We start from the raw sequence: 27,921 nt of genomic DNA on the forward strand, positions 1-27,921 counted from the left end.
TTTGACAGTCATAGCTTTAGGTCATCGCTACAAATAGCGATACATTTTTTCGAAGACTAGATATTAAATGTTTGTTTGGAAATTGTTTTTTTCAATTATTATCGAATACATAATCGATAGTAAACTTTTGTTACACTCAATTAAATCATATTTTATAGGCTAGGTAATTAGAAAAAAGAAATAAATTGTTGAGTAATGTATATTTCATTCTTTATAAATAATTAATCAATTAAACCGGCTTGTTGTACCAAATTATAAAATATACCGTCTTTATCTTCCAGTAATTTTGAGGGTTCATCGAATTGTTTTATTTCTCCTCTATCCATAACAATCACTCTATCAGATTGTATTATCGTTTCTAATCTATGAGCAATCGTGAGAACAGTGCAATCTTTAAAATTTTCTTGTATTATATTGTATAACATAGCATCGGTTTCGTGGTCCATATTAGCCGTAGCTTCGTCCAAGATAACTATTTTATTTTTTCGTAAAATCGCTCGTGCTACCGATATAAGTTGTCTTTGTCCCGAACTGAAGCTGGAAGCATGACTTTTGACGTTTTGATCCAGATCTTGAATAATATTTTTAATGTTAACTCTCTCCAAAGCTTCCCATAATTCCTGTTCTGTGAATTCACCGAATGGATCCAAATTTGTTCTAATTGTTCCGGAAAATAAAATAGGATCTTGCGGAATTATTGCCAATTTCTTCCTGAGGAAATTTAACGATAAATTTTTGATTTCTCTTCCATCGATAAATATGTTCCCTTCTACTTCATACAGTCTGCAAAAAACGTCCGTAATAAGAATAATAACAATTTATATGGATACTAAAATGTTAAATTTCAAAAAAAATGGATTGAATCAGCAAGAAAGTAGTAGCGGATAAAGGATACATTCTACTTCAAGCTAGAAATGTCTAAAACACTCCTAAAACATTCTGTTTACTGCTTCCACTATACCAAAATTCACAATTATACTGAGGGAGAACTGTTTACCTTTAATCCCTGAAGGCGATAACTTGGTTATCGAAACGCATTTCGAATAGTATAACTGCAATGTGGTGACATGTTTGGTATGAGGGTCGTTAGAAATTTCATCTTGAGGTTCTTAGGCTTATAATATAGTAATTTATATTAGTGTTTGAATTATCTATGGATGGTAAAAATAAGGAAGAGTATCTCATATGAAAAAGAAGTTGAGAAAGTATCCAGCTGTATACGATAAATATCAGATCGAAAACGAAGGGTAGCAATTATTGATGAATTTAAGCTAAAAAATTCAATATCATTTTTTTGGCACAAGCAGTTCATTATTGAAACTTTAACCGATATGGTTTTTACCAAAAATATAATCTAAAAAAATTTATGTGGCGCCACCCTTACGGTGGAATAGGACATCCTCTACAAATACGGGTTCTTTCGCGATAGGACAGCATTGTATGGAATACATCCAAATTGAGTGATTAAAGTGTGCAGGAATGGGGCTCACTCAAAACAAGACAGAGATTTAGACCGAATAAATTTATTGGATTGAAATGCAGAAGGGTATTTTTGAACTCGTGTATTGTTAATTGCATTGATAAGAGTAAGAGCTTGAAGATTTTTTTACAATCTCATCTTCAAGCTTTTCTAATTGCACAAAATAATTTCGGAAGACGATTGCCAACCCTTGATACTAGCGGGATTGTTGTATACCATATTTAGCTTTCAATGTACCTTCATATGCACCCATAATTTCTTCAAAAGCGGGGTCTGGCTCTCTGGAATATGGTTTACTCCTTCCTTCAGATTATGGTCTCCTTTGAACGGCGCTAATCGATTTTGTTGGACTTATGCGATAGATTATATCATTGATTCTTTTCTTAATTAAGTTTTTGTAATTTTGGAGAAAATACTTTTTTTTCTCCTCACCTGGTTCTGTAATCATACTTTGTGCCCTTATTTAGAACTGCCTTCTGTGGTAAATGGACAAATAAATGAGTTCGTCTACTCAAACTAACCTTGCACTGTCATATAGTAAGAGCTCTTCAAATTTTCTAATTTCACAATCACTTCTTTTGGCCCAACTCCAAGAATATTTAGTTCATGATTTATGCTAAGAGCTGCAGCCGTTTGTAGATCTCTATTACGATATTCATATAAAGTTGGATCATACAGCATTTTTTCCATAGAATATAACTACAAAACACTTCATTGGTTTCATTGTCATTAAAGTCCAACAACATCTTCACATGTTTGATCCGTCTACATCATCATGAATGCAGATTTGATGACTGTATTTTCTCTCAAAAACGTATTTCACGACGTGAATCACAATAATTTTTTTGAAACTATGTATCATGTTCATCTAATCATATTTTTCTTCCTACAGCTGATAGTGTGTTGAGCGATTAATTACCTGAAAAGTGTAGCTATGATGGAAGATTTTCCAGCTCCCGTTCTTCCTACAATACCAACTTTTTCATTGGGTCGGATTTTAAAACTTAAATTTTTCAGTACTGACTCGGTATCGTTATAAGATAATGATACTTTTTCATAAATTATGGCTCCCTCTGATGGCCAATTTTCAATTTCTTCTCCGTTTTTAGTTTCCGTTTCGATTTCGGTATATTCTAAGAGTCGTTCCATGGACGTCATATAACTTTCAAGATCAGCCCATTGGCGTACTCCCCATTCAACTTCACCTGATAAAGCCATGACTTGCGTTACTGCCAATCCAACATCTCCAGCACTGTTATCTAAAATATACAGTTTTAAATGAGAATTCACTAACAATCTATGTTAAAAAATTCGCATATCTAGGTTATGTTCGTGATGAAATTTGATTTCATCATGAAATAATAAATTAAAAATAAATAAATAATTTTCCATCGACAACTATTCAAAAACAAATTGTAAACAACGTGATTAGGACACCACCGTAGACTTAGTAATTCTAGACTGTTGAATATATATAATTTCTATAGTGAAAAGTTGTACCAATTTTACAAAGAAACAGTCTCGGGTCTTAGGGATTAGGGAGTAAAGGAGTAGAGAACTATAACGGTTTAAGGAGTACGATAAGAAGTTGAAAGGAATACTTGACGGAGAAGGCTCTACCGTAACTTTCTTTGTATCTCATTCTATCTAATATTTGATTGAAAACGTTATCTAGTATTACATTGTCTATGGACAACACGCAGTGTCATCAAAAATAAAACCTAGAAATGCGGATTTAGAATATAGAGAAGGAGTTTTCAATCACCATTTGTGTTGAATTTTAAACTTTTTCAATTGTTTGTTTAAAGGAAATGAGTAAATCCATTTTATAAATATCCAAAATAGTGCAAAAATGAGAGACATAAATTAATTATTTGCTTTTTCGACTACAGTTATCTGGTTGATAACTTCTGAAATTCATCCTAATTTTCCTCTGTATTGAGCATTCCTGGTTAGTTGGTTCTCATTTCAACAATTATTAACCTATGCCTTGCCTTGTACACAACAGATAATGAAAATATTATTTCTTAGATATTTTGATAGCAAGAAAAATGAAGTGGTTTACTTGGTACTGTTGGTAATGGAGAGGGTATCTTTAAGGTCTCTTTTATGGAAACGTTTTGGAGATGAAAGAACGCTTATTTTTGTAAATTATAATAAAAATGTTATACATAAAGAATTATTTACCTGGGTCGATAAACACCAAAGTTAAAACAACGAGCGAAATGAAAATATTAGTAACGAAATCCATATAGAATCCAAACGCACCAGTTGTACATTGCCATTCGAAGTGAGCAGAAGTAAAAACATCCTGGTACCTATCGAATTCGTTTATTAAAGTCTCCTGCATTGCGTAGGCTCTAATAGTCGTTAGACCTTCTAAAGAAGCATTGACATGCCCAACCATAGGACATCTTGCTGTAATAATTTGAGTTATTAACATTGATAAATATTGTCAAAAGTTTGGGACAAAACTACTCAACATTTTATGTAAAAAAAATTATTATTTATTAAATTGAAAGCACTGCTAATTCTAAAAAAGCTCTAACATTACTCTTACATTACAACCTAATGGTTTGAAAATAATCTTGACTTACTCGTAGCTTCTAAACGTTTCAAACTTCTTCCGGTGGGTAAATAAGCTTTCCTCATGAAAAAAAGTAACGTGAATATTATCACAGCAATTGCCAGAAAAGATATTTTCACTGTTGAAATTACAAATATAATACCTGCAATTACAAAGGCAACCTGAAATAATACATTTTTATATGTTTAAGAAATGGTACGATGTATATTTTGTAGTAAAAACAGTACATTTTCAACTAAGTTGAAATTTCTGGAACCGTAGGCGATATTCATACTGAATAAATTGTTTACACCACCACTACATCAACACTCACAATTGCACGGTCTGAGTCTCTGAAGACAATAACTTAGTTATCGAAACGCGCGTCAGACAGTGAAATTGTCAGTGTTGGTTTCGTGGTGGTGTGAACAGTATATTCACTATAATACATTTTCAGACGAAAACTACTTGTCTGCATTTTTACTGCGAAGTACACATACTATTTTTTCTGAAATCGTAATCAATATTATGATAAATTAAGGAAACCATCGTATTGACTATTTTCACTAAAACATTTATAAGAAGTGAGTATTGCCAATTTCAAGTTGAATAGAAGTATTTTTTTAATTGCGTAACTTTATATGTATATTAAAATAAAATTGCACTGTAACCCACTAAAGTCGTTTTCAACAACTTCAGCTTTTCCCGGTCTCTAATAAACTCCAGTGTTTGTGGTGACCTCGAGATTAGATTTTTGCTCTTACAGCTGTTGGAAGCAATTGTTGAGTATGCTTTACATTTAGTTTCTGTAAGACTTTTATGAGGCGATGGCCTCCTGTGAGGAAGTGCAGCTTGGTTTTACAGAGATCCACCAAATTTTCTATTTAGCAACATCAAAGATATAAATGAACGTTTTGGAGACATCAAGGTACCTCCAGAGTGTTCTACTTTTAGATTTATCGTTCCTTTGAAACTCCAGGGGAATAATAAATGTTTGAGTACCTTTCCTAGCTAGTGTATCACCCTCTCCAGATCAAAGAGACTATTATTCTTGAAATGTCATCAAGTTTTCTCCGGTGCACTCATGTCATGCCGTGGAGGTTTTTTCTAGTTAATTTCCTCGCATTTATCGATAGGAAGAAGACGTTCCGAGAGAAACCTAGTCTAGATGATGAATATTCTGAACGAGCCTACTGCAACGCCATCTTCTGGAGTGGTCTTTGATCCATGTATGTATCTTTAGTAGTATTTATTTCGAATTTGGATTATGTATTTCTGGTGAAATTATTTTCGATACTAATGCTTTTAATAGACTGCCAAAAAAATACTGTACAGGCGTAAGATTTGCAAACTATATATTAACAGACACTAAGAATAAATATATATGACGTTTTTCCAAATCTCCTGCGTCAATCTTTTTATGTCGACTATTCTCGTATAAATAAATATAATAAACATTTTCTGACTGAAGTAACTTCACTGAAGTGTTTGTGTAATAAACCGACTTTTACTCTCTTAAGGGAGCTCTATTTTTTATATTTACTTGGTTTCCCAATTTAACTCACCCTTAGAACTTCCATGATGACAAATGGCACCTGTTCATCTACATTACTAAGATCTTGAGAGCATCTATTTAAAATGTTTCCTAAAAAATGTGTGTCGAAAAATGACATGCACGCATTGATTATTCTGGAAATCATAGTTTTGTGCAGGTTTGCGGATGCTTTTCTACACATTTCCAAAATTAAATAAGTTCTTAGTATGTTCAAAACAGCATCAACTAATACACTAATTGAATAAATTTGAATAATATAATTGCTTTTATTCAACGCCTCGTTATAAGTGGCGTTGTGAGTAACGTTTCCAAAAGTTAAAACTATTTGTTGTTGGTCAACCCTGAAAAAATTTAAATGATTTAAGTATTCAGAATATACGAGTTGTTCTACCAAAAATAGATCAAATTAGAGGGTGGTTAAAAAAGCCGCTAGTCCTTTTTATTGACATTAAAATTGCAGTAACCTTGGATGCTTAAGCCGGTGTACAAGTCTCATGTAAATAGAAATGAGCAAGTTGTTAGAATGTAGATACATGAATAGTCCAATCATATGAAGATTTTCCCATTGGAATGAGTTATTAACTCATATATAGATTCATTTCTGCGTTCCACCCCCATTCAAGGCCGCTTAAATAACCTACAAGCGCCATACGTAATTGGCTCCATTGAATCAAGCAATACCCTTGACAAAACCAACTTTCCTACCTCCTAGATTCATACTAGACGGTCCCCTTCCTTAAAACATAAGGAGAAACTTATCTTTTCCCTGTATAGCTGCTAGCGACGTTCTACGAAGACTTCCTGAAATTACCAAGTTGGATAAAATCTACTCCTAAGCCCCACCTCGCCATTCATTGGTGTTCCAGGTTTTCTGCGATTTCTTTGTAACCTAGTAAATTCGTTCCTTAACAACTCAATCGATCACTTCAAAAGTTGATTGGTTCGTTCAGCAATTATCTCTCTCTCAATATTTTATTCCTCACGGGGTATTCGACAGACGCACACAAGGAAACCCCACCTAAAAATCACCACAATTCCTATCCCAGAAGAAAATATTTCCTATATCAGGACCATAGTATACTCATATCACATAAAAATTTCGATTTTTCACCTAATAAACAACCTAACCAGTGTCTCTATCTTGACATCCCAGAAATTTCGTCCGACATCTTATGAAATCTTTTTATTTGCCACAAAATGCTCAAAGCTCACAAAAAGTTGTTTTTCTACTATTCAATACGAAAAATGTATTGCAGATAATTTTCAACCAATTTTTCCATGTAATGGACAATAAGATAAATGACGAAAGACGCATAGAGTTTATCTGACGTGCTGTAATGCAGTATATTATGACTTTTTGTGTGCCATAACATGCTCAAAGTTCACAAAAAGTTGTTTTTCTACTATTCAACACGAAAATTGTATTGCAGATAATTTCCAACCAATTGTTCCATGAACTGGAGAATAAGATAAATGACGAAAGGAGCATAGAGTTTATCTGACGTGCTGTAATGCAGCATATTATGACTTTTCGTGTGCCATAACATGCTCAAAGCTCACAAAAAGTTGTTTTTCTACTATTCAATACGAAAATTTTAATTGTAGATAATTTCCAACCAATTTTTCCATGCAATGGACAATAAGATAAATGACGAAAGACGCATAGAGTTTATCTGACGTGCTGTAATGCAGTATATTATGACTTTTTGTGTACCATAACAGCTCTCAAAAAGTTGTTTTGTGAATATAATACTTTCAGAGGCTGTGATAAAATAACTGTGCTATTGAACAATTGGAAAAAAGCTTCTCTATCTCGACCAACTATTTTTCTATTCTTTTGTTGATGAATGCAGTAATTCCTGGGAATTTAAATTGTGTAAATCGATCTTATCTACGCTACAAGCGAAGAAAATTAACGTTAGAATGCAATTTAGCCTCATAGGTCAATGTAAAGGTGCAATTTGAGGTCAGGTGGTATAATTTCGACTGTAGCGCTATCTTAAATTAATATAGTTTCAAATATAAGAGCGTTAAGCTTTAAAACGCTATAAAAGAAAACAATAAAATATACCACCTCTGTCAATAGATAATTTATTCAATAATTTCCTAATATCGTTAAAATTATTGATATAATACTATAAAAAATAAGGTTTTTTGCAATAGTACCCGATTTACAAAGCTAAAAATATTTAATTTTGACGCTGCATTTATTTAAGGTAACGCTCCAGTTAAAATAGGACCACGTGACTTTAATTGACGCTCTAACCCAACGACGAGCGTCAACATGAAATTGGATCTAATGCAAAGCGACTTCGAGGTAGAAACTTAGATAAAAACTAGAGGTAGAAACGAAAATAGTTGGAAAGACCTGAGAACAGCGATACAAGCTAACGAGAATTATGAATATGAAATAAAAATTCAGAGGATGATAATATAGAAGAAACTAATACCGAAAATTTCATGTATTAGTAGATTTCAGATCGGTTAAAGTACAAAAGATACTTACCATCTTGTGAGTAAATACTCAGAAACACTTTCTGCTCCTTGTGTGACACCAAATACGAACAAATTTAAAATTAAAAACAAAGTTCCTCCTCCAAAGAGTATATATTTATAATAAATGGCAAGAGAAACTTTGCCTTTCCTGAGAACTTCACCATAAATCTTTTGTTTATTTGTTTGTTCAGTTTCAAGAAGCTCGACGGTTTCCTCGTAATAATCGTCATCATCATCGAGCGTACTCTTTTTAACTTTATCCTCCTCTTTGTCCTTTGATATTTCTTTCTGCGAATCTTGTGATGTCACTATATTATTAATGTCTGCTAAAAAGTGATCATCTGGTTGACCCATCCATTTTATTGTCGAATTTTCCATGAGTACTAAGTTATCTGCATATTTCATTTGACTTATAGTTTGAGTAACCAAAACGCAGGTTTTACTTTTCAAAAATTTTTTGATGCATTCGTTAAAAATATAATCTTGAACTTGACTATCTAAAGCCGTTAAGGAATCGTCTAATAAATAGATTTCACTGTTTTTATAAACGGCTCTAGCTAAATTGATACGGGCTTGTTGGCCTTTGCTCAAATTCATACCCCTATCGCAAACAATAGTTTCATCGCGTTTCTCGAATAATTGGAAGTCGTATTCTAAAGCACACACACGGCACACTTCCAGATACCTGAAACATTAAGAAAAAATATACCGGATCTCTAATATTTATATACAGGCGAATTATATCACTACATTAAGCGAAAAAAATCGATCGAACAAACAATCACATGTCTATAACGCATAAATTAATCGAAAATTAACAATAAGGTTTAGCCAATCAAAGCTTGTGGAACGTTTAAGTTCCTCCCTATCGAGCGGTCGAGAGAGCTATAAAAGTATTTAGCTGCTGCCGCAGCAGTTCAACGATCGATAATAATATGCGTCAAAAACTTTCCAGTACGTTTTAAAAACAAAAGTAAGTTCAAAAATTATTATTATTATTATTATTATTATTATTATTATAATTATTACATTTTATATATTTTTTACTGTTATTGATTCTTATCTCGGAGGGTTTCCATATATAATTTAATGATAAAAGAGTGTCCCTTTCATTGTACTACTCGTACGTGTATGCAATGAAAGGGGAATAATTATCTAAGGATATTAATTACCTTCATATATTTATAACTCACCGCTTTTCGTCATAATTTTCTCCAAATATAATGTTTTGTCTAATGGATGAAGGAAACAACCAAGGATCTTGCGAGGCATATGAAATTCTTCCGTTGGACAAAATTTTACCACCAGTTAAAGGATAGTCCTGTAACAACGCTTTTAGCAACGAACTTTTTCCACTACCAACATTGCCAGTAATAACCGTTAAACCATTCTCCAATCTTAAATTGATATTTTCTAAAATAATATTATTGTTAATGTGCACGCTAGCGTTTATCAATTCTAACAACGGCTTATCTGTAGGTTTGTCTGAGCCTACTTTTGGTGGTAATTCCTCCGCTGTTATTACTCGGTTTATTCTGTTTACAGCAGAGTATAGTTCTGCAGCTCCACCCATACCATACGGTATTAATCCACCCAAGTTATACTCTATATCCTTGAACATTGTGCTCACGTAAAAAACAAGTTCAGTATTTGTAGCGTAACCTAACCAAATGTAAGACATTATTAAAAAATAGAATCCTAGTTTTGAAAACAGTACTCCAATGATTACTTGAAGGATACGTAAGTTATAGCTTATCAAAATCCTGTTGGTCTCCTCTCTGAAACAATATAATTATAATGAATCACATCGAAAATAACTTCTTAATTTGAATTAAGTACGAAGATGGTCTTAGAAGTATCTGGACCAACAAAGAAAACACAAAAATTTTCGAAAAAATTTATTTATTTTTCAACGTAATCTCCTTCTAGCTCCATACACTTTTCCCAGCGATGGTCTTCAAAATAGTCATTATCTGCCGACACGACCTCTTCGTTGTTTGGAAAATCTTTGATCACCGAGCCATTTTTTCAAGTCTGGGAAGAGAAAATAATCCGATGGGTCTACATCTGTGCATCAAGTAGCAATTCAAACTTTAATTTATCAATTTTGGTCATTTCAATAACGGATGTGTGAGCTGGTGCATTGTCTTTATTAAACAATACTTTCTTTTTATCCAAATGCGGTAGTTTTTACTTGATTTATTTTCTCAATCGTTACAATAAGTTCGCATAATACTCGCCGATGATATTTTTTCCTTTTTCAAGATAGTTAATGGAAATTATTCAACGCGCATCTCAAAAAACCTACGCCATGACTTTGCCTTCAGATGGAACGGTCTTCGCCTTTTTTGAACCCAGTTCTTTTTTTTCAATTTATTGTTTTGATTGTTTTTTTGTTTCTGGCTTGAAGTGACGGACCCATGTTTCATCCATAGTTATGAAATGGCGCAAAAATTCTGAGAAACACTCGATGGAGACATTACCCATCTTTCGCACAGCTTCTTTATGTCCAAATTTTGTACCGCACTTTTTGAAATGCCTACTATGTTTGCTACTTTCTGTCGACGATTTCTTCAAAATTTCTGGAGTCGTCGCCTCATTTGGTGGACCACTGCTACCCAATATTTTACTGTTGATAACAAAGAAGGAGTCTCACCCAGAGTAGAAAACGCTCACTGTTGATGGCTGCCAAACAAATACTAAATAACATGGCGTCTCCAAACTTGAAACATACGCTGATTGTGTACTTTCTAATACATTGGTATTTTTCAAGTAACTACCGCCATCTCTAGGTCAGGCCAGGTACTTTTGGGACCATCCTCGTATTTATTCCTCATCATACTTTATAAATAATATTCAGATTAAATTTTGCGTATACACACTTAACTAGAGGTTTCTTTTAATTTTTTTTCCTAGACCTTTTTATATGCACAGTCCCAAAAGTCCAAGTCAAGCAATATATAAACCCAAAAGATTGAAGAACTAGTCCCTGGACTCAAGAAACATGAGGAATATAATCCCACTGGAGGCTCCCACTGGAAGCCCTTATGTACAATTTTGTGAGGACAGAAAGGCTGGAGAACCAAAATGCAAGTAAATTTTGCATAGTCCTTCATTATGATGTTAAAAAGTATTGGTAGCAGGCTGACTTATTTCGGTTGTATCATATTTTACATATGCGTAATTTTCGATAATCGTCACTTAGATTATTGTTATTATATTTAAGTGATGTCTCTTTTTCAACACGCTTATATTAACTTCACCTGTATATACATGTGGGTTTGTTTGCTTGTAACTCTTCTTTGTGGCTTATTACTGTTAGTATATCCAACCACTTTAATTGCGTTCGTTAGCCGAGCGCGTTAAGGCATCAATCACCAGATTCGCCAATCGTGAATTCAAATCTTGTTAACGATGTAAAAATACATTTTTTTTCAGCAAATCTTTTTCAGAAATTATCGCTGCAAATTTTCTCTTTACATCGAAAGAAATTTTACAACTGTACGCCATCTCTTGTAGATTTACAATACTAATGTTATTTTGATAATAAATCAGACTAAAGTGGAAAATTCATATAGTTTGAAAAACTAAAAAACGCGCTTTTAAAGTACATCGAAATAAAAATTTTAAAATAACTTTTTAAAATAAGGTTCAAATAATTAATTAATGAATGAAAAATACTAGTATTATTGTAAAAGCAGCGTGGGACGCTTTTTTTCATATTCAAAAAAATTAATTTTAACTTTCAGTTTTTTATAACTATTATATTATATTAGTAGTAGAGTTGAGGCATTATGTTTTTGCACTTTATCCAATGCAATAGTGAAATTAATGTCTTTTTTGTGCTTCTCATATATTGACATTTTTTTTCTGGTAAAATGTCGATGTAACACTTTCTATATAGCATCATTAAGCTGATGCTACGCTGTCTCCAACTGCTTTCTATGCTGGTACAAAAATTGGCGTGTAGATATGGTTTTTTCAATCGAATGGGTTGGTGATAGATCACCATCATAATTGCTCTATTCCTTTAAAACTTGAAGTTTTTTTATGTTTTAATTTCTGCATTATCTTCAAAGAAAGTTTAGAAATCTCGTAGACCGACCAAGTTTAATTCCAGAGTGGTCTGAAGATGCTGACTGTCGAGAAGTTCAAAACCACAAACAGATAATGATCTTCTGCAGTGTATCAAAGTTTACTGAGATTACCTCAGGAAATCTGATACTTACCAATCGAGTAGCTATAAATCGAATATGAATCTAAAATTATTGTTAATAATTTTAAAGAATTTTGGCAAGCATTCAAGTCTCACAGGTAAAAATTAATAACACTCTCTCCACACTTAAAAGGTTAATTTTGGCATATATATAAAATTGGACTTCTCCGAAGAGACCAGAACAACGCACAGGCTTCACTGAACTCGCCGAAAAATAACCAGAGACCTCAGAACCCAGTGGAAGGCGGATATAAAATGTAATAACTAACAACTTGACAAAATCTCGTGTTAAAACTAATTTTTAAGGTTACTGATTGAAGACATTTTAGTATTGTCGTATGCTGCTTTGTCCTTAATAAAAGGCTTTTCGTGTTCCTAATCTTAACATTAATAGTTTCAACTTCAGGATTCTATATAGGAATTTGTACGTCAAAATGTGCTATAAAATTATACTCATATATTCAAGCTTACCTTCTAGCTTTATTTATCTTGTTACGAAAAAATAGTTCCCATGTATACATTTTTATTATCTTTATGGTTGATAACGTTTCTTGAGTCTCCTGTAATCGCTCATCAGTTTTTCGGCCAGTCTGTAGTCTATAACGGCCTATCAATTTCCCAAGATAAACTACAAAGATGGTTCACCAATGAAAAACAATAATTACATGTACAGATTTTCAACTGAAATTTGGTGAATTACAAGTGTGGTCTGATAAATACTTAACCTACGAAGAAAATGCGAAAATTTTGGAGAAGTGACGATTTATTTTATAACACAGTCTCTTGAATCATGTACCTTATTCAGCGATGCTTTAACTTCTTCAGCCCCTCGGAAAAATACGTTTGTTTGAATAGTGCATAGTATTCTTTTGGGTGGCGATGACACTGTCATTCTTTGTCTTATGGACACGTTTTTCCTCCAGCTCGGCATCGAATTAACCCATTACTTAGGCACACTACTGCCTTGTGAATGTATTGCTTTTCTAGGGCTAGTTGATGTAGATCACATCTTATGAATACCAGACAACGAAGCACGATCACCAAGTGAAGTCCACTGCTACGACTGTTGTGTACCAGTTGATCCATGTCTCTCACGATAGTTGTTTTCGTGACGTGGACGTGATTCATTCGTTTGACTACATTTAAACTCGTAGCCAGTTTTTGTCATTCGTCATCTTTCTACAAATTTCCGGATTGCCCGTTTTCACACGCAGTCAAAACATGACTACTAGTACGATCCGACTGAAATTTTGACAGTAGCCTTCTACGAGAGTTTACTGCAGTGGAGGATTACCTTAGTTCACAATTATTTAAATTACTTTTTTCAACTAAATAATTCTAAAACTAAGCTAAATAAAACTTTCTCATTTAAACAATTTGTTGCTGGTGCACTCAGATCAATACGTGTGGTATATCAAAGTTTGGGTAAATGTATTCTAAATGCTGTTCGTGCAGAAACATGTATCAAAATTCTTTCAAATAAAAGGTAGCGGATTTCTGATATGTCTATATCTAAATCATTAGGGTACATTTTTCCAGGAAACTAGATTTTCCATAAGAATATTTATGAAATATCCAGCAAGAGTCAGCCAGATCTTCAATATCTTCATCCGGTGTTTAATAAAATCTTTTTTGTTTGTTGTTTTTCCATTTCTCTTTTCTTTTCTCTCTATACGCTTATTATTTCAAAATACTTAAAATTCTCTTGTACATCTATGGAAAGCTTACAAAGTGATTCATGAAAATCAGCAACGGTGATAAAATCTTATCAAAACTTGTCTATTCCTTGTAAAAAAAATTTGCTTTACTCAAACATTGCCGTGGTAGGATTGAATAGTCATAGATTGAAGAATCTATTATGTAGTTAACATTAACAACAAACAAATGAATACGACTTTATCATTAATATTTCAAAATCTACTCATAATATGTTATCTCTCATTGACTAACCTTGTGATGAGTATTTTGATAGACGCAATAAAATAATTTTCTGCTGATAAAGTGATCTCGATTCCTACTATTCAGTTTAAATTGTCTTACTACTCGTGCCTTTTCAGACACGAGGAATTTTCCATTACCTGCTTTCTTAGAACAATAAAAAGTAATCCAGAATATATTGTCAACATTGTGAAGTAATTTTTTTGGCTCCCATATGTCTATCATTTTTTAAATATATTATAAACTCATGTTGAAGGATCATGCAATCATTTTCGGGCTTCTCTAATAAATTCTGACGACTTTTGCAGCTCACATCTTAGGGCACATGAAATTTGAGTTTTCTACGCTGATATCTCTGAATAAACTTTTACCCCAACGCTACCAACTTGTACTGAACTATACAGTTTCACTAATCGAACATCATTTGAATCTGTACTTTCGGACAATTTTGGATATAACGTTTTTGGATAGTCAGTGTTTGCCAAACTTTTTTCGTGCCATGCCCTACCTTAGCTCTCCTAAAATTCTTATCCCTTATGTAACATACGTAAAAAAATTGCTTTGTTAACACAAGAAACTAAAATGGTGGGAACACATTTGGCTGAATTTAGGTATGTGATTTCTGCTTCTTCACAAAGCCATACCATCATTTCTTTTATATTAAATGAAGTTCTATGACTTACCATTGTGCAATCCCTTCAGTTTTTGATATTGCATAATATTTTACTAACAATATTTATCATCCATGTTGGAAAGTCAATTTGTTTTAAAATCAAAAAATCTTTTAATTCGGCAGATAGAATATTTACATGATAGACAATAGCAAATAAAAAGGTATCAGTAACTTAATATTTTTGGAACCAATGGAACTGCTGAAAGTTTTTGTTGTTGATATGTTTCTGACATAATAAAACCAAATATCTTCGCTTTTGCTTCAACAAGAGATGCATTTGTTATTTGAAGTTGCTTCTTCAATTGTTAAGAGATACTTCATTTCAGGTTTGTTGCTTAAAAACCACTAAAAGGATCAAACAGTTCCATATTTTCAAGCCGTTACCTTTTATATACCTATCATACTTCAGTAAAAAGTAAAAGTGTTACATGATCGAAATTTTTTCTTTGCATAATAGCTTGAAACGACGATTATCTTTAGCATTAGCTTTAATAACATTTAAAAATTTATTACTGAATGCATTACGTCATTTAGAACAGATGAGATGTTTTTAGTTACAGAGTTTTCCATTTGAATAATACGGTGCACAAGAATCATTTTCTGATTGACATATTTCATCAATTTTAAGCAGCCAAACTATACCTAATATTTAAATTTGGCATCGAAAAGTAGTATTGCAAAATTGGAACGGAGCGAAAGGGTTAAGGGTTAAGATCGTATCGAGTCTATTTTAGAATTGTCCCCTTTAATAATCAAATTGCCCCCTTCGGGGCACGGGCCCCACGCTGGGAAACACTTTTACTTCATCCTCTTCTCACTGATGGAAATTTTGCCGTTTAATATTTGAGAAAGAATACTTAATATATTTCAATTTCTTAACTACATCGAGAACAATTATTCAAATTCATAGAATTTGATGCAAATAATAATTTTTCAAGTCCTTTTACAATCAACAATATTAATTATTCGCATTTACCAAATTTGGTATTGTGGTCTATAACTTAATTCGTGCGGTTTTTTCAAAATTTGAACGTTTATTTAAGAAAAACATGTACAATAGTATTATTGTACATGTACATCAAAGTATTGCCCATCTGAATGTATGGCCTTTTTCCGTCTTTCGGGCAATTTCCCATCTTTCTCATCCACTGTTTTCCAAATAGTTCTTAATCGGAATAACAACGTGAGGCCGAGCGTTGTAATAATGAAAAATTATTGCCTCGAGTCTGGTCGCATATTCCGGGCGTTTTTCGGCTACTGCTCCCTTCAAACGGATTAATTGCGTTCTCCATTGATGGTTTCACCCGGATTTAGCAGCTCATAATACAGCACATCCTTCTGATCCCACCAAATAGAGAGCATTACCTTCGCGCCATGGATATTAGGTTTTGCCGTGGAATTGGCTGGTTGGCCGGATTTCACATTTGATTTTTTGCGCTTGGGGTTGTCGTAATGGATCCATTTTTCATCACCAGTAACAATCCGATGCAAAAATGACTTCCTTCTATGGCGTTCCAGTAGCATTTCGGACATTTCGAACCACCTTTCGACGTCTCTTGGCTTTCCTTGCTTTTGAATATATCCAACTGCTTTTAAACGTTTTGAAATGGCTGCTTGAGTGACACCCAAAGATTCTGCGAGCTCTTCTTATATTTGACAATAATCTTAATCAAGTGATGCTTCCACTTCTTCATATTCAAACTTTTTTAACTGACTAGGACGTTCATCGTTTTCCAAGCCAAAATCACCACTTTTAAATCGTGCAAACCAATTTTAGCACGTTCACTCAGCTAGAGCATGTTCACCATAAACTTCCACCAAAATACGACTACTTTCGGCAGCATTTTTCTTCATATTAGAGTAATATTATATCAGTTACGTCATCTCTTATCAAACCGCTCCAATTGAGTTATAGACCCAAATTTTGAATAATTTCCAAAATAATTTAGACATATTCTAATATGACTAAAGTAAATATATAGTTTACCTTGTAATGGAAGAACAGATAATATAACTCCGATTCCAATAAAAGAAGATGCACCAATTTTGTTATATAGAATGTAACAAATAACACACATCTGTACTGATCCATTCCACATGTCGTTAAACATCCAAATCGACTGTTGAAAAGCGTACACATCCTTGGTTATGAGTGTGACGATATTACCCAAATTAATTTTGGCAGCAGCTGAAGGAGTTAATCTCAGCGCTTTACGGTATAACATAGCTGAGAAAGATGTTCTCATTTCGATTCCTAATTGTTGAGCCCAAAGTTGTGAATTTTGATAATATACAGTGTAAATAATGTTATTTAGAAGAACTATAGCAGCCCAGAAGTATGCTTCTTCTTTTGATAAGTCAGTCGTTATGTCAAAATACGAAATTAGTTTGCTAACGGCGAGTGGTTCAATTACACTAGAACAAAGAAATTTGATTATACTACTCGGGTATTTCTAAAAAAAGTTGAAAACAAAAAAAAATTAAATTAAATTTATCACTAAAAGGTTTCGTAATGATCCATTATCTTATTAAGAGTATTCCTCGAGTGCATATGACATTTTGCAAGTACAACACATTTCTCTTTTTTCTTACCGTTCATTTTTTTTTAAATTCTGATCGATTAGCTTTGTATATTGAAAATAATTGTATTAAATATTGTTTTCTATCTCAATATATACCTATTTGTCCCAAGTTAATATAATTATTTGATGCTGATATCCTATCGATGTTTAACATTTTTAATGGGCCCTGGAAACTAAAATAATTCAACCACTGTGAACCATTGGTTTTTTTAATAAAATGCGGAATTTAAGTAACGGATTCCACTAGGAGAGCTGATGGATATGTGGAACTCCCGCAGCCTACCTATTAAACCGCCATCTTCTGTCATCTCCGTCCAACCAGGACTTTTGTTACGTTTCTGTGATATCGTCATACCAGGAAGGCGTCTACATGCTTTTGCCTAACAATTCTTTCAGTGCAGGAGGCAACCTTTTAGCTTGTGTAGCATCACCTGGACAATATTATTAGGGTTAATGCTACAGACAGTCTTCTCTACTTCCTCTCTCAAGCCCCACCAATATCTTATACGACCCCTTGTGAATATTTTTCTTAGTTTTCAGTCATGATTAACCTAAAGATGCAGATTCAAAAGTTGTGCTTTGTAAATTTGAAATTCATTATTTGTATCAAATCTGTAAGTTCTTCATGTCATCAATAGTTTTCGTGACTATACTCCTAATATCAGAAAAAAATATATAAATTCATGACTCACCTATTAAATATTTTATAAAATAAATCGATAGTACCAATTAAAAGGTATTTCCAACCAAATCTGTGCCATAATAATTTATATATTGAACCAGGATTGCTATTTATGTTTTCTTTTTTCCATTGTTTCTCGATTTGATCACCACATTTTTTCGATTTAAAATTGCTGACGACATCGTATAAATCTTGTTCTTCCAAGTCATTTTTCAGTGCTTTTTTAAATACTTTTCCTGTATACCTAAAATAATTATTAACGAAGAACGATAACTTGAATTTGAATAAAAGCAAAATCAATTCTCACAAAGAAAAACCTTATATCTCAGAAGAAATCATAATCTAAATAAAGTGTTTGATTCAAATCTGTATATATTAGGATCAAAATTTTCTTTTTGAAAAATTTATAGTTCGAGTAGAATCATGAAAAAAATGTATTGTGGATAATATCCCATCGAACTCGTTTGAAAGGATGTAAAAAACAATAACCAGTCGCAATCCTGAATAAAATCCCATTTTCTTTGATGTCAGAAAAACCCTCGACCGTGTTTAGCACGTGGGCCTGATGTACAAGATGACGAAGCTTAAACACAACTACCAGAAGATTGCTGTATCAATAATCTATCGATAAGGTACAAGAATTACTAGCAATAATAACCTATCAATTAGTCATGAGATTTAATCAAATATAACCATCGATAGGAATTAATTTCTTCTAAGGTACAAATAAAAGGAGCCACCTGATCGCATTTACCACGATATACTTAACTAGATCTTATCATCTGATTATAATCTAATTACGTCGATCAGTTACATTTAGATCATGATCGGGTTAAATCGATCATAATCCTTATTGAGAATCAATATGATATCGAATAATTTAAGGAAAGACAAGGAAGACCCTCAAGGATCTGGAAGGACTGAATTGAACAAAATATAAGCTAATGCCATGAAGAATATTGAATTATAACTCCTCCGAAGAACGTGACATTCGTCGAAATTGGCATCCCTAATGGCTTGCAATTACAAGGAGAGGGTCGGTCGATTACTGACTAGTTTCAACGTTGTTGTGTCTCTTCAGAATGGCGTAACGACCACTCATTCGGAATCTCTAAGCCGAACTGACGACAGAAATAGTCGGCACTTCTACTTGATTCATGTAGCTAAACATTCCTCAGTAGACGTCTTCTGGCGACATCTTCACTTCCAGGTGCGAACCATTAGTCAAGTAGATCTCTACCGTAGACTGCGGTATGTGAATTAAATTGTTAGGTGATATTTGAGGCATGCTCACTAATTAAAAAACATAATATCTATTTACACCAATAAGTTCGAATTTCATTATTCGAAATGTTGGCTTGCCGTTCTTCAAAGGAGAAAACAACTACTTTCCTGGCTAATACCACATAGAATATTGAATTACATCTCCTCCGAAGAACGTACTTTTAATGGTATAAGTTATATTTTAAAGAGGCAAATAGGTCTTAACAACGTGATAAGTAAGTACAGAGGATATTCGAACTCAAATTAAAATCGTTGACTATATTATTATAACCGATTTAGTTCGTTTACTTTTTACACTGTATTAAAAATCAAAAATACTTTCAAAATAACTAAAATGTTTTATTTGGTCGTTTAACTTCCAGAAATATGCCAAAATTCAACGCATCGTTGGTCAGTAAATTGTTTGGTATGATTATCACTAAGATTTCCAGGTTTTCCAAAGAAATTGAAAATACTTTATATTAACAAGGATTAATTTATAATGAACTATACATTTCAATCGTAATAATATTGGAATAATTTTGCAGAAAAATAAAGTACTTACGCAAACGTTAACTTTGAAAATATATTTGCTTTCTCTCTAGGATTCTGTTTTCTTTTCACCACATTGCTGTAGTCCATGTTTACAAGTGTTTGTAGTCTCTCAAATAAAGTCAGTTCTATAATATAATATTCGAAATAAAGAATTAATTCATTGAAATGTAAATATTTGATGTCCCACATCATGACTGGATTTGGCAAAGCATTGTTCTTAAATTAAATTGTTACTGATACAAATTTAGTAAGATATAATTATTAGGCATAGTATTTTTCGAAATTACGACAGATGTATAGCTATTTTCGTTTTGTGAAGGTTTTGAATAATTTGGCACAATATTCATCCTACAAATGATCAAATTAATATGGATCCGTAATAATATTGTAAAGAGAGAAGATGTAGTTGTTTGTAAATACACATTCTATTTGGAAAAACGATAAGTAATTTGGTTAAAAAATCCATCGTTAGTTAGTTAGTTTTCGACTTTGCTCTACTTCCTTTGAAAGAAAAAAGAAATGTGTTTGAAACCCAGTGTTAATTACGAATGTAACTAAATTAAAAAGTTGTGTTTATAAACGTACTTTTAAAACAGACCTGGTGCGGGTTAGATGCGAGTTATTAGCGAAAACCACGTGTCACTAGATGGCGCTGAATTTGGCTTCTATAGCGGTGATCAGCAATACAATCTGTAAGGGTGTTTGATGGTTTTTTTATGTATAAATTTTTGTAATTTCCGTTATTTCCTAAACGTGTTTGTGTGTTTAGAACAAAAAGTTGTGATTAAGAATCGGTCTAAAAATGAAGAAAATTGAAGTAACCCTTTTTAACATCTATCTACTACTACTATTGCCCCATTAGCCTCACACCAATCATCTGTAAGGTTATGGAATCTATAATTCCAGAATACCTGTATGTCAGTGAATTTGTTTTGATCGAAAAAATAATACCTGAACAACAACATCGATTTGTAAAAGGACGTTCACAATGACGAATCTACTTTGGTGTGTTAATGAATGGACAAAATCTTTAGACAAGAAAATCCCGACGGACATCATTTACCTAGATTTTGCGAAAGCGTTCGACCGTGTGCCAAAATGAAGATTATTGTATAAATTGGAACATCTTGGCATACGAGGTGATTTACTGGAGTGGATTGACTCATTCTTAACAAATAGAAAGTTCTGAGTGAAAGTGGGAAAATGTTTTTCAGCTGAGAAACCCGTATTAAGCGGTGTTCCGCAGGGATCGGTACTGGGCCCTCTCTTATTTATATACGCAAGTGACCTCCAATTTCATATTCAATGCAACAAAGTTTTCTATGCCGACGATTCGAAAATATTCGCTGATTCATTTCTTCATATAGATCTTCAAGAGGATTTGGATTTGATCTCTAAGGGGTGGTGCCTCTTAATGCAGATAAGTGTGTAGCTCTTTACTTAGGCAAAAACAATCCGAGACATACATACTTCTTAAACGGTCACGTCTTAAATGAAGTGAATTCTTATAACGATCTCGGTGTTACAATTACTACGGATTTGAGTTGGTCCGAACATGTTATAAGTATAGCCAACAAAGCAAAAAGTAAGCTGTATCTCCTCCGCAAGTCTTTCTGAAGGATATCATTACATAATTCAACTCGTTTATATAAAATTTATATTCGCCCAATTATGGAGTATTGTGGAACTGTGTGGTGTCCGGAACTAGTGCGGGATAAAGATTTTCTCGAAAAAGCTCAGCGTCGATCAGATTATCCCTCGGGCGTACAAGACCTAGTTATACAGAAAGACTAAATATAATGGATTTAACGCATTTTAAATTTCAATTATGGTAACACAGATGGAAATTGAAAAAAGAAATATTCACTTGTCGGGCAAGGCAACATTTTTTGTATAATCGTGTTTTTTCAACATGGAATCATCTACCTGAGCATATTGTAACGGCACGGTTAATATTTTTAAGAATAGACTGGACGCTTTTCTATTTTCTGGTTAAATCTTTTTTTCCCTTGTAATTTTTAATTTTCTAACTAGGTACTTTAATTACTTTAAAATTTTTGTAATATATATATATATAATATATATAGTATATTTCAGGGCTTATAGATCTTAGGGTTCCTGCCCGTACCTTATTGTAATAATGATAATAAACATATTGGAGTCAGAAACAGACCATTAAAAAATGGGACATAAAGTATTATGTGGCTTAGAAGGAACACATTGAAAAAACATTGAAAATTTATGTCTACAGGTCTAACTTGAGATAACAATTAATCTGAATGTATAGATAAAGATTGGAAATGCATTTGTTCATGTAAGTACGAGAGGAAGAGAATATCTACAAGAAACTACCAAAAAGGTGGACAAGGATTTTGTTGGACACTAGAATAGGATATCAACAAATAGTATATTTGTAACATCACAACTTTTACGTTTTTATTTTTTTCGAAGTGCAACTTATGGTATGGTATGGTTGTTTTTATTTCAGAAAAGCACTTTAAACAGGTACATTATTTTACTATTTAGACTAAAATTTCAAATAACACTTTTTATTCTTTATAAAACAACAAAACTAGTTCGCATTGTGGCTTTATTGTTCACCTCTATTGTAGAAAATCAACAGATGTCGTCCACTTTTCGGGAATAGTCTGTGTTTATTATTTGAAGGCATTATAATGGAGATTGGAGAATCATCTCTGTGCTACAGAAAATCCTTTATGTTAGGGAGGCACTACTGTAGCATGAGTGAAAATTTTAAATAAAGCGCTAGATAATGACTTTGGCGTACTACGGCGAGTTACTTTTCATTTTACGTCCACTCGGACAACTTTTCACAGAGCAAAGTAAATAAATAATCAGCGTTATCTCACAGTAGCTTTCCTTGGGTATTTACAAAATTATTTTTTGACTACGTGAATAGTTTAGATTTTGTATTTAATTAACGACTCTAGTCATTTGTAATATTAAATTTTCTAACACTGCATACTTCACTCTATCTAAAATAACTAAGTTCATATGATATCTCGTCCGACACGAGCGCCATTCTGGTCAAATTTTGAATTATAATTTACCGTCTACAAGCGGACAGTTTTTAAGCTAAGCACCCATAAGAGATGGTCCTCCTTACCTCTACCCTCCATATGACAAAATCTAGAGAATGAAGTAATTGCTTTCGCAATGACATCTATTGAGAAAAAATGATTGAATCAGTTGAATTTGACTTCATAAAACGTACACTTTGGCAAATACAGGAATGAATGTGAAATAGCCAAGCCAGTCGTTATTAGATGATGGTAGTAGGGATTAGTACGGTCCATCAAGTAGGTATACTTGACTAGTTTTGTCAGTTCTATTGTGTCTGTTAGAAGAGAACTTCGTGGGTACCTACGTTCATTATTTACCGTACTAATTCACCAAGCGCATCCGAATACTTTCTCATTTTAACTTCGTGCCTCTCGTACGTTTCTCGACATTCACTCCTGTACTTGCCAAACTGCAGAAGTATTGGCTTACAACTAGATCCTTTAATTTGCTACGGTTCAATAGTACATAAATAATATTTGTGAGCGTGACCCTTTTTTTTACCTTCACTTCTCAAGTATAGAACCATGCGTCGCTGCTGTAGATAAACAAAAACATACATGTCCGATTTTTTAATTCTTTCGCCAATAGAAACCTATATTATCGCCGAGTAAAGCGAACTATGATTCAAATTTGGAAAATTAGTTACCGCAACGAAATTTTTTATAATGTAACTCAAAAGATTAAGAAATTGCTTATTAAGACCTTTGGTATAAGCATTACTCTTGAAATTCGCGAGGCTGATTGTATTTTATGGCGTTTCCACATTATTAATACCGCTTTTACACCTGTTCTCGATTGCATTCGGTATTTTGTCCTGCAAAAAAGAATTTGTCTCTTTCGCCCGACGTTAACACGTTTAGAGTGTCGTGCTACTTTGCTTGTAAGTATTGATGCGTATACACCAAGCGATAAACTTTTTTGGTTTTCCCAAAAATATATTATGTCATGGTAATAACAAAGAGGGATAATAAGAAAATATCTGAAACATGGAGTGAGATCCCAGGTCGGAAAAAATTGAAGAGGTTTCTTTTTTATTCTACCAATTAATGCCAAAAGTCCCTTTCCTCAAGGAAAGTTGAGCTAAGGAGGGTTACTGGTATGACGTTCACTGAACATTGTCTGGTGAACTACCATCAGAAGAATATAGAAGAAACTCTCGACAGCTCTTGTCGTTTCTGCAAGAAACCAAAGGAAACCGCTGAACACTTCCTCAGTGAATGTGAGGTTATCCGTAGATAAACGCTAAAAGAGATAAGCGCCATACTACAAATCGGTGCTACCTGACTGATAAACAGCCCTGGTACACAATAGATCTATAGGTCAAATTGTTAAGAGAGGTAGATTTACAGTCTTTAGGCGCTAGCTCATCTACGAGAATGTATTGATATCTAGTTAGTCTAGATCAGTTCCATGTATAAATAAAATATTTCATTACCATAACAACGAACAATAACTTATTAGAAGTGTCAGTGTAAAGTGTGACCGATCGTGAAGGCCAATTTCTGTGTCAGTCCCCGAAAATATCGATGCAGTTCATGACATGATTTTATCAGACCGTCGAATTGGGCTAAAACGGAATTCTGAAGCACTGAATATTTCATACGAACGCGTTCATCATATAGTTCACGTCAATTTGAACATGAGAAAAATTGCTGCAAAATGGATCCCCGAATGTTTGAATGTTGACCAAAAGCGTGCAAGGGTAGAAGCATTGCGGTCGATCTGTGCTCGATTTGAAAACGATTTAGACTTCTTAAACGGAATTGTTAGTATGGATGAGACTTGAGTACATTTCTACTATCCAAAACAACAATCGATGGAATGGCGACACTCTGGTTCTCCAAGCAAGACCTAAGAAGTTTCGTGTCTGAAAATCTGCTGGAAAAGTTCTTGCTTCAGTTTTTTGGGATTGCCATGGAGTAATCAGTAAAAGTTTGAAAGATCATAAATTTTCTTCCAACGAAGAGGTAATAAAAGCTGTGGACGTCTGGTTTGCAGAGCAAGAAGAAAAATTGTTATTCGATCAAATCTTTTATCTGAAAAGTTACCTCGATGGTTTCCGATGTTTATCTATTCTTCATTACTTTTTCTTAAACGCTCTCTGGTAACCTATATTTCTAATGTAAAAATTATCAACTTTTGCCAAAGCAAAAATAGTTGTACTTACACGTCCATTGCACGGCACATTTCATGCGAAATTATATTAAACCGCGGATGGACCTCACTTTGGTTCCCACATTAGTGGGGACGCAATCTTAGTAAAGTCACAATATCGGTTTAATGTTCTAATTAGTTAACAAAACGGGGGTAGGTGGAAAATAATTGTACATTTGTATCTAATCTTAATACCCAATTAACTAACTTTATAATCTTAATTATTCTAATAGAACAGAATGATGGTTAGTATAGCAAATGATGAGGTACAGCAATGAGATATAAATAAATAAAATATGTATATAAAATCGTGTATATTTCTCACTTGTTACTTGTTACAACACTGTGGCTAAGTGATGGATGTTCAATATCCATACAAATCTCAACTGAACTTAGAATAAAGAATATTATGTGATGTTTAGATTTAACTGAATTGTATATTGACCTCTAATTAATCATTTATTATTTTTTTTTTTCGATTACTCAACCATATTATTGATATTTTAAATATAGAGATACTTCTATGAAAATTACGGAATTGATATTTTTAGAACTTGTTTAACTCGGGATTGTTTTCAGAACAAATATTTGGATTACTTATAGTTATCCTTCTTTATATTATTATTTCCTTCTTTTAGCCTTTTCCTCACTAAATGTATATATGGGGCCCAATTAATTACCTGACCTTCGGTTTCACCAAAGTCGTTTTAATTCAACCTACTGGTAAATTCGGTCAAAAAGTGGCACAAGTGAGGTTAGGTTTCAGTTCGTTAAATCGGTTGCTTGGTTTCATGCTCCATAAATAATTTATTATGTACTTTACACTGTTTAGTTTTAGTTAACATTTATTTCATTATATTTAAACTCTTCAAATGTTGTTGTTGTTGAAAAAAAATTACATAAACATATCTGATAATTGTGTACTTCAATTTTCTGCACTTAAATGAAAAATTTCTATATAATCTAGTTCAGTTTTTGGGTTTTGAAATAGCGCCCTAAAATCTGCCTGAATTCATAAAAATATTTCACCCCAAATTCCTCAGATACTTATTAACCGGACGAATGTTCTACCCCCCTGTATATAAATATTCAATTTCTTTAATTTTTTATTTCTTAGACCTTTTGATATATGATATATTGCATCTAAATGTTCTTGATTTTAGATCTCTTCTGTTTTAAAACTAGTCTTTTCAATAATTTTTGGAAGAAAGATAAAATTTGACCATCCGACTTTTCTTTATGTCTTTATCAAATTAAGTCTTAAAGAATTATTAAAAAGACTAGTTTTAAAACAGAAGAGACCTAAAATCAAAAACATTTAGATGCATAAATATTTCATTTGGCCAAAAGACGATATACAGCGTTTGACAAGACTATTAGAAGACTCGTCGAGGATCTGAGCGGGAAATTAATGTACCGGGTGACCCAATAAGAGTGAATTAGAAATCGTTTATAGTAAAAAATCTGAGAATTGTTTTTAAGTTCGTAAGTCTACCACTAGGAGATGGTGCCGTAGAGACAGTTAAAGTTACATGGATTGAATTGTTAAAAGATGTTGTTGTTAAAGGAATCAGAGCCAATCATCAGGATAAATGGTTGAACAGAAATGATTCCAGAAGACCATTAGTGTGACCACTGGACAATGTTTTGCTGGCACAACTCATTAGGAGTAAGGAAACTATTGCAAAGTTTGGATTGAAAAAGAAGAGACAATTGAACATCTGTTCTGCCGGTATCCTGCCTTGACGGAAAAACAATGTCAAATGCTCAGTGAATTATTTCGAAGAAATAACAGAATTCAAAATAGAGAATGTAAAAAACTTCATTGTAGGCTGATAATGCTTGAAAATAAGCTATAAAAAAGAAAAGATGGGAGGATGCTTAGATAATAGTTGTGTAAGTTTCCACATACTGAGCCTCCAGGCAACTCAACCTATGTCTACTACTAGAAGGTATAATCACAACCAAAAAATTTAAAAAGCTAAATTAAGATGCATAATCATTACATTCTTTTACTTATATTTGATGTTTCGATCTATCTAATCACATGAGAGGTGAATCAAAGTTTGTACTATGTGTAATGAATTAAGACTTACCTGAATAATCTTATTTCAATTAATTCCATAAATTTGAAGTTTGTTTTTTATGCATAACACTTTTATCCCGATTCGCATAAACATAAGGTCGTTTTTTGTTTATTCTTTATTTTGTGGTTTCAATCAGATTTTATAAAAATAGTACAAAGAAGGTACAAAAAGTTGTACATATTCAAAGATTCAGGAAGTAAATAATAGTTCAAAAACATGAATTATGAATATAAAACTGTTTTTGTCTGAAAATAGTGATAACTTTTTAAATATAAGTGGATATCAATTGAATTGATCAGATTAGATAGAAGATCAAGAGAAGTTGGATTTATAATTCATTTCTAAAATAATTGAATTGATATTAATATAATTTGATACATATTAATTATATTTCAGTAAAACGACAGAGATAGAAAATACCACAACAACATCCACGTGCTGTCTCTCTAAGTAATGTTATCTCAGAAAGGGGAGGACTGAGGAAACTTTGTTACAGAAAAGATCCATCTTGATTTTATACGAGCAATCACCTCCTGAATTTTGTCGCGTGAAATACCTTGTATATCGGGAAGGTTTTTTTAATATTTTTA

At 32.9% G+C, this 27,921-nt stretch overlaps 1 protein-coding gene across 4 annotated transcripts; it reads right to left on the reverse strand.

Annotated features, from left to right (window-relative positions):
* Positions 1-181: 181 nt before the first annotated feature.
* LOC130441646 (probable multidrug resistance-associated protein lethal(2)03659) lies at positions 182-27,578 on the reverse strand. Of its 4 annotated transcripts, none has more exons than XM_056775424.1 (13): positions 27,341-27,554; positions 20,605-20,696; positions 20,017-20,131; positions 18,199-18,432; positions 16,912-17,339; positions 12,785-12,941; positions 9,291-9,875; positions 8,108-8,782; positions 5,612-5,942; positions 4,078-4,228; positions 3,668-3,898; positions 2,400-2,739; positions 182-783 (listed from the first exon to the last, which is right to left on the reverse strand). In XM_056775424.1, the coding sequence occupies exons 3-13, from the start codon at positions 20,091-20,093 to the stop codon at positions 222-224; spliced, it is 3,771 nt and encodes a 1,256-aa protein (XP_056631402.1). In that variant the 5' UTR covers positions 20,094-20,131; positions 20,605-20,696; positions 27,341-27,554; the 3' UTR covers positions 182-221. The 4 variants fall into 4 exon arrangements, with proteins under 4 accessions (XP_056631402.1, XP_056631401.1, XP_056631399.1 ...); XM_056775423.1 differs by having other exon boundaries at positions 184-783; positions 20,592-20,696; positions 27,341-27,578; XM_056775421.1 differs by lacking the exon at positions 20,605-20,696 and having other exon boundaries at positions 184-783; positions 27,341-27,578.
* Between the last annotated feature and the right edge of the window lie 343 nt (positions 27,579-27,921).

The sequence above is a fragment of the Diorhabda sublineata genome, chromosome 3 (assembly GCF_026230105.1).
Source record: "Diorhabda sublineata isolate icDioSubl1.1 chromosome 3, icDioSubl1.1, whole genome shotgun sequence".
Taxonomy (NCBI): domain Eukaryota; kingdom Metazoa; phylum Arthropoda; class Insecta; order Coleoptera; family Chrysomelidae; genus Diorhabda; species Diorhabda sublineata.